The 8,507-nt window shown below is 40.0% G+C and overlaps 1 protein-coding gene across 13 annotated transcripts in view; it reads right to left on the bottom strand.

Annotated features, from left to right (window-relative positions):
• Positions 1–475: 475 nt before the first annotated feature.
• The window catches only part of THRB (thyroid hormone receptor beta), a 169,632-nt gene continuing 161,600 nt past the window's right edge, over positions 476–8,507 (bottom strand). For all 13 annotated transcript variants that reach the window (XM_064672943.1, XM_064672970.1, XM_064672933.1 and 10 more), the window contains 2 exons: positions 6,885–7,143; positions 476–5,439 (listed from right to left, as the gene is read on the bottom strand). In XM_064672943.1, the coding sequence (XP_064529013.1) occupies positions 5,198–5,439; positions 6,885–7,143 (501 nt within the window). In that variant the 3' untranslated portion in view covers positions 476–5,197. The remainder of the gene's footprint in view (positions 5,440–6,884; positions 7,144–8,507) is intronic.

Raw genomic sequence — 8,507 nt, 5'->3', positions numbered from 1 at the left:
TAGAGGAGAAATCAAAACTTCAGTGGAATAGGAGACTAGAGAAAATATTTGAAGAGAATATCTTCTCCAATAGGTAAGAGACTGAGGCATGCAACATATGAAAAGATGGGAAGCTTATTGCTCCTGTCAACCATCCCTGTTTAGGCTGGTAGTGGAGAAGGAAAAAAAGGGCGTTCCCTTAAAAAATGTAATTGAGCGAGACATAAATCATGAGTCAGTTCACTGGAGTGAATTAATTTTGGCTGCTGTGAAGAGTGAGGAAGTGAAAAACTCTGGTTGGGTGCCCAAGGGAGGGGAGGAGAGGAGATAAGATACGAGGTAGGTGATGAAAGGGATGCAGAAGGATAGAAATGTGAGCAGGTTAGAGTTGATAAAACATCGTGCTCTAGGTCCTAATTTTCCCATTCTGGTGGCTTGGAAGTGTGTGACAGAGTTGATGAAACAGCCCACAACAAAGAGACAGAGACACCAGGACCACTTTTCAGTTATAAGCTTTTTCTTTTTTAGAATTCAAGCTTACACAGTTATCTATGCCCACTATATTCATAATTACATTTTAATATCTGCATACAAAAGCTATGTAAAAATTATTTTCTTCCCCCAAATATACAAATTTTCTCTTTAGATAGTTTAAAACATTTGTGATCACAGATTTTTTTTAATATATTTTAGGCTGAAAAAATATTACCAATCTAGCATAACTCTTAACACTGTTTGCAAAAAAATACATCATCCAAGGTACTTTGTTTTTTTACTGTACGGTGTAATGTTTGCCTTACCCTCAGGGCATGAAATTGATATTAAAAAAATAAACCAAATAAGCAAAACCCACAAACCTCATAGACAAAATAATAAGTCCTCCCAACCAACTTAATAAAAACAAATAAACAACCCAAACCACCCTTCTCTTCAAAAAAATTATGAATTACTAATTTGATGTATTTATGAGCAAACTAAAACTGAAGAGTGCTAAGGAAGTAGGAAAAAAGAAATTACAGTATGTCAGCTAGTTCATGCCCTGATACTATCTTTACCGACATTAAATGTGTAATTAAATAAAGTGTCTTTTAATGTTTTACACTGTGCTCAGTAATTTACATAAATTTAATCCACACCCGGGTGCTGATGTAGATTTACATTTGATTGTCTTGTGCATAAACAAGGTTAGCTTTTAAAGAAGGTAAACTGTGCAATGGACAGTCACAAACAACTTATTACCTGCACAATATTGCTTTTTGAAGGCGACATCAGTCAATGTGGATACACACAAATAATGCATACTCTTTGCATTTGCTAACATCTATACTAAAACTCTGTGATAAGGCCAAACCTTTTTTTTTTTTTGTTTTTAATTTTAAAGCAAAAATATACCATAGTAAAAAAAAAAAACAAAACCAAAAACGTGCTCACACCGTTTTGAGTTTGTAAGTGGAAAATAAATCTCTATCGCACTAGAATAAAATTCTCTCTATAAAATTTAAATACAGATCACTTCATTACTATATCAAAAGGAAACGTCTGGCAATCATTTCCAGATGATCACAATAACAAGACACATTAAGAGGTTCTGATGCCTCTTCCTTTGTGAAAAGATAAATGTTGAACACTTTCAATTGCTCTCACAGTGAGAGGAAAACGTTCCTTGGTTGTGGATTTTGATTCTGTCAATGAAAAAGGTTTAGCCTTAGGAATGCTGGCTACATCTCAAAACCATAAGATTGATTTTTATAATTTATGATTCATGCAGCAAGAAGTCAATATGACACATACAGATTAGAGTTCCATAGCATAAAAATACATCACTAGCAATGACATGCTCCGCTTGTGATCAACAGCCCTCTCTTGGCAGATTTCTGATATAAATGGTCTTTCTGGATAGTTTTTATCTCTTTCTGATGCCTGCCTCTGAAGATGCAAGCAGTCTGCTCAAGGATGATTTTCAACCTTGGAGGTCTAACTCTAACGTCTACATTTTGGCAGAATGTAAACAAAAATCATTATCACACGCTATATATGTCATTATAAATATCATAACTTAACTGAGATTACACATGAAATGAGTGTCTAAATGCACATGTTACTCAGGGCGAAACCATGAACGGTGACAATCAGGTTTGACAGGAAAAATCTTCTGTGTAAGACCCACACATAGACCACAAAGCAAACATAAGAGCTACGTGGCACCATCAGAAACGAGACTCTGGACTGCACTAGAATGTGTGTGCTTGTTATTTCACTCAGAAGGCCAGTTACTACAAAGGGTGCTGACTACAGTACTGATGTCTGCCACTGAGGTGGTCAGTCGCAGTGGCTCGATGCCGCGATGGCTTGAGACCACTGATATTTAAAAGCGTGTATGTCTTGGCAGAACTAAGGTCAGTATCCACTGGCAAGAGTCTGCAAGAGCATCCTCATGTGGTCTAGTTTTGCTCTCATGATCACACAAATCAGCAGTTGTACTGAGGAAGTAAATGAAGTCACACAAAGTAAGACTGGTAGGAGATTAGAGGCCATTAGATGTCAGTACATCAAATCTGTCCAACTAAGAGCTTCGTCTTAGTTTTCAGTTAAGGAATACTACTATCTCACTGTTAATCAGTGTCAGACTCCAACTTAATCTAAAAAGCTAGAAAAGGATGTTGATGTATGTCCTTTCTGCTAAGAGCACTGCCGAACCTGTCAAAGTTGGTTGCCTGTTTTTAGGCACTTCAGTCCATCTGCACTCACCTAAGGAAGGAGGCCTGATTTTTCTGAACCCTGATTAAGCACAGCTCCAAACCGCATCAGCTTTTTTGGAACTAAGAGAAACATGACTTTTTTCTCCTGGGTCTCATCCGTGGCACAGTCAAAGGTTGGAACACTAAATCAAGCTCACATTGAGCAAACAGGTGAGGTAATTGCACTGGCTCCAGGAGGAACAACAAGCTCAGATCCGTGGCAGAAGAGAACTCCAAAAGACATGCACATTTCTCTTTCCTTTACAAGCATAGACACAAGTAAGGGATCAGCTTCTTTTCTACATTTCCTATATGCTATCAGTTCCCTATCAAATCACCCCAAATCAGCTATCCAAAAAGCTAGTTTCTGACTCTGTCTTCAAGACAGTGCTCTACAAGGAATTTGGATAGAGACTGATGTTGCTTAGATGCATACTTCAAAATGGAGCAAGAGGTTCTTCAACCTCAGCAAATACGTAAGAATTAATCCCCACTGGCCTGTCTTCCCCGCTATCTGCAAAAAAACCCTAAACACCCCATTGTGTTTTATGTTCTGACAAAAAACCCCTAAGTGATAACATCAGTGCTCACAGCTCATCACAGGTGCATATAGTATCAAAGAACAGGGAGAACGAGATTCGGCATCCCTGCAAACATGGCCAATAGCACTCCAATGCCTTCTCAATGATGTAGGGAAAGGGGGGTGGAAAGAATTTAACCCCTGACACACATATACTGTGTTCCGCCTATAAGTTTTCCTGAGTATCATGTTTTTGTGAGGGGATAAACACAAAACATATGGGTTGAGATTTGGGCCGTGAGCTTTGAAAGTCAACACATCCACCCTGACAATGCCCACTGACTTGCCAGGCAAATAGGTCAATAAATAGCAGAGAAAGAAACTGGTACAGATGAATGCACAACATGAAAGAACGTAGGGTATGAGGAAGTGCAAAATACGTGAGCTAAGTCTCTGGTTCCCAGGAAGAACAGAAGGAGGGTTTTGATGTATCATACAAATTCAGAGAATGGTTTAATATCAAGTTTATAAAACACAGGGATAACAACCCTGAATGGAGATGGATAACAGAGAGGAACCTCTACCTATAATGTCCTCACCACTGGCCTCCAAACATTCCAGGACTGTGAGTACTGGCTTGCGAATTTCGGCAGCAGGACATTTTGTCATTGCTCAGTTTGGTTCCTGCTAGTGCAGTTAGTGGAAATAAATTAAAAGAATCAAGAGAGCATCTAGCCAAACAAAACATGAACAGACACCAAGAAGGAAGAACCTAGCTGATCCACACGCATCCACACGCACACGCACACGCACGTAGAGAGTGAGAGAAGGGGAGAGAGAAGATAAAAACATGGAAATATGTTTAAGACACCTGCTGAAGATTTGTAATTATATATATATAAAATTATATATATATGTGCATATAAACTTTATATATATATATAAAACAAAGCATTACTGCTGAGCAACACTATTTGGATTACTGGGATAAAGCTGTACAGTCTTGAGTGTCGTTAATAACACAGTTGGCTTCTGTCCCATCTGAACGTCACCCCATATGTTTCATTCTCCTTTTCCTCATCTCGTGAGCCCTCATATCCCTGAATAACTCTGAGGAACTGCCTGCTATCCTGACAGAGAGTCTTCTCCCTCAGAGTGACGGATTTTCCATGCATCTCAGAAAAAGCAGACCTCTTCACTCTCAGAAAAAGCACCTCAGAGGATCAAATTCCCCTTCTTACTCCAACAGACCTTCCAGAGAAGTTACCTGGAGTTCAACTTTAGTAATTGAAGATCTTAATATCTTATACACATGGAAAAAAAATAGTCAGTCCCTTCTAAACACTCTGCATTATTTTAAGTACTTGGGGCACAGTTAAACTGTATCTGCTGGAACAATCCTCAAAGAATTATGGGATCATGATGATGATGAAGACCCTAGATCATAATGTTAATTGTTACAATAGCAATAATCATGAAAACTAGAAATTTCATATTACGAATTGGTCACCTGTACCCTGCAAAAGGAGGTAATACTAGACAGAATTGCCAGGGTCGAATTAAGAATAGCTATTTTAACTTGAAGGCCAATTTATTTTCTGCCACTTCAATTTCTCTCCCATATTTTTCAAGCAATGATGTGTGTGAGCTGGTGACCACACAAGTGCTGGTGAATGAGATTGGTCTGTTCGTATTTTCACTGTTAAGCTGTCAAAGCACTCACACCAAAGGACTGAAGAACAAATTGCAATAGTCACAAGTACCCGCATTAAAGGGATGTTTTCATCCATGTGTATACAACTGCCCCCTAGCAACCCCAAAAGAAAACCCAAACAAAAACCCAACCCCGTCTCAAGAAACAGAAGAGCATGAAAGAAGAACAGGGGTGAGAAGAGCTGGGCAACGGGATGAAATGACAGCCAGTAGTGCGACGGGGGTGCGGAGAACCGCTCCAGTCTCTCTAATCCTCAAACACTTCCAGGAACAACGGAGGGAACAGTTCTGTGGGGCACTCCACCTTCATGTGCAGGAAGCGGCTGGCATGGCAGGCTCCAATCATTCGCAGGTCTGTCACTTTCATCAGCAGTTTTGGCCAAAAGTGTGCAACATGGTGTTTTCTGTAATTGATGTAGTGTTCGAATGCCAGGAGGAATCCCTCTTGACACTTTTCTATTCTCTCGACGCAAACAAGGCCTGGGCGATCTGTGGATACAAAGCAGCAGAATTATCGTTACTACTTATCTGCTTTAACAAGGTCCTGATTAAAAATCAGGAAAAATAGGATGATTCCATTGCTAGGAAAGAAAGAAGAGAGACCATGGACATTTGGCTCTGCCACAAACAACTTCTTTCACCCTGGACATCTCACTTATCAGTACTGTCCCCATTAAAACAAGGAGATAATCCTTCTTTTCTTCATCCTTTGCCTGTTTTGCCCTTTTAGAGTATAGATGTTTGGGATGTGTCTCCTTAACAGTGACTAGAGCAACAGATCCCTGATTTCAGCTAAGGCTTCTACCTATATATTTCAGTAAAACAACTGATAAAGAAACAAAAAAATTACTTATCAGTTACGTAAACTACAGTTCCCTTCTATCTGTTTCTCTACAGTCTGACCAATGCTTTGATCATGCTTTGATCCCAGGTGAGCTGCAAAGGAAACTGTTATGGAGCACCAAGGTAAAACAAAGGCCAAATATTTGCCTAACTATCTCAGCTGGCACCCAGCCCCTTCACAAGTCACTTCTCAGGAGACAGTTCTGGAAAAACAGGTCCTTTGAACTGCCTTCTGAAACCACTACTCATGTATCACTGTATATGGAACTAAAAAGAAATCAAAATGTTTTGATTGGCAAGATCAAGTGCTGTGTTGTAATTTATGTGGAAACCTTTTCTGTCTCGGATGCAGTTATGCTTGCAAATCACTGACTGTATATTGTTTTCAGTGCCCAATCTTCAAAGTGGTTTTAAAATCTTGCCAAATCTGCCACTGCCCAAGAATGGAATTTCCTCTTTGGGCTGGCACAATCAGTGGAAGCATATTTGAAAATATACTCAAATTGAGAAGGTTAGAAACTCTTTGAAAATCATATGATGCTGCTTCTGTATTATGCCAGCAAGTGACCATTTGTAAATGGTCCCAGTGTAGGAAAACAGCACAACTCTCAAATGCCCATTAGGGAACAGTGGTGCTGCTAATTAGGGAAACTAGGACAGGTCAAACTAAACATATGAGACTGATGGAAATATGTGTAACTGCCCAGTGCATGACAGTATCCAGGGGAAAAGGGAACTAACTTATTGTAAGGACCAATGTTGCTAAATCATCTGTTTTTCATTCAAGACACACTGGTTCTGAACCAGAACTGAGTTCTTTCTGATGATCATCCCTGCCTCATCTGTAAGTACCAAATCGAGCAAGGTGTGTTACCAAAGCCACTTTATGTCCACGTTTTTGAATACCCTGAATTTTTTTCCTAGTGCTTACCAAACTAAGTCTAAGCTGCATTGGGATTCTGAGAGAAAATTTCTCCCACTTCAGGCAGCACTACAAGATCTAACATATCTTATTTCTTTTAAAAAGAGGCTTATGACAAAGACCAAAGAGTTTAAAAATAATTAGGATCCCAATATATTTCTATTCTCACCTGATGACATGAGCAGAACAGCCTGAAGAAGGGCAACCTCGGTGTCATCCAAGTTAAATGAAGAAAGAGACATGCCCAGGTCAAAAATGGCATCAGACACTACGCCAAGACCCCCATTTTTCAGCTGGCCCCTTGTCACTGCCATCTCCCCATTTAGTGTTAAAGTCTCACTCTCGGGGTCATAGCGAACTGCTGCTCGGAGGGACATTATCTCCATACAGCAGCCTTTCAGAAGGATGATCTGGTCTTCACATGGCAGCTGCAGAAATTATAAATGGTAAAGAAAAATATATGTTTGTCAGACGGAGTTGCTTTTACAACTACAATAAATCCATGAGCATGAAGTTGCAATTCACACCCCAGGACACTACCTCTCATGGTGCAGCTACGCTCCAAACACACTGCTGACTGACTGCACCACAAAACCCCCGGAGATTTGCATTCCTCCTGCCTTCAGGAACTGCCAGCAGGTTAACATCCCCTCTTGAGCTCCCTCAGCTTACAACTTATAACAGAATAAACTGTAATTGGGGCTGGTGCAGACCTTGGCCATCCCGTTAAGTTCATGCCAGCCATGCTTATTTCTTACCTGACCAGAGATCAAGAAAGACATTTGGGAGGGTCTGTGAGAGTGGACTGTGTTTTAAGTAAAAGGAATGAAATAAATGTTTATATGTAGAGGAGATACCTGAATAGGTGGGACAGTAATTCTCACTGCCCATTTAAACAACAGAGAACTTACGAATCTGTACTTAGCCTAGTAAGGCTGTTCTCCCTAGACTCCCTATATTATCTATGGTATAGATACAGCTTTTACACTGGTGTCTAAGCTGTGATCTTCAAGGTATGGGGCTAAACATGTCTTTTCCATGACATTAACAAAGGCAAGTTGTCCAGATTGTTGGAGGCAGGTTCTGTATTTACAGAGTATAACCAGAACGCTGACACATGAGCAGAATGTGTTTCTGTAAATCATGTCTTTATGTTTTCATAGGTAATTCAATGATAGCAAAAACCACCGGGACTATTTTGAGACTGTTCACATATGTGAGCAGCAAGGGTCATGCATAAAAAGCAACTCACTTCTACTTGGCTTTAAAGGAGGTAAAAAGCTACCCGTATCTGATTCATATAAAATTACTACATTTACCTGTTTTGCAATTCAAAATGAAACCGCCATGAACTACAGGTCTACATGGCAACTGTGTACTTGCAAAGTACATTGATTTGGTGTAAAATGATGCAGAGTGGATGCCAGACAGTTACCTAATGCAAGTGGAAAGCAGTTCCCTGTTAGAGTTTTAAGCACAAGCCAGCCATGGTCAGGAAAATAAGTTGAATCATGTAATCACTTTCCCAGCAATATCAGCTTCAGGTGTGAAGTGTTTGATACAGAAGAAAATTGACTCATCCTGTTCCGGGCAAATCACTTTCCCTGCTCGGCTCAGCGGCACCCTCAGCTCAGCAGCAGTGTGGGGAAGACTGCACAGGCACAGTGGCAGTCTCCCTACCCAATGACAATGCCACTGTTTGGCTGCCGAGATTGAAGAAGGGAAAGAAACAGAGTAAAAAAAAATTAAAAGAATAGATCTGTGAGAGGAATCGTGCAGAGATATCAGAATA

Source organism: Pseudopipra pipra, chromosome 1 (assembly GCF_036250125.1).
Source record: "Pseudopipra pipra isolate bDixPip1 chromosome 1, bDixPip1.hap1, whole genome shotgun sequence".
NCBI classification, from domain to species: domain Eukaryota; kingdom Metazoa; phylum Chordata; class Aves; order Passeriformes; family Pipridae; genus Pseudopipra; species Pseudopipra pipra.
This window is presented reverse-complemented; position numbering and strand designations above follow the sequence as displayed.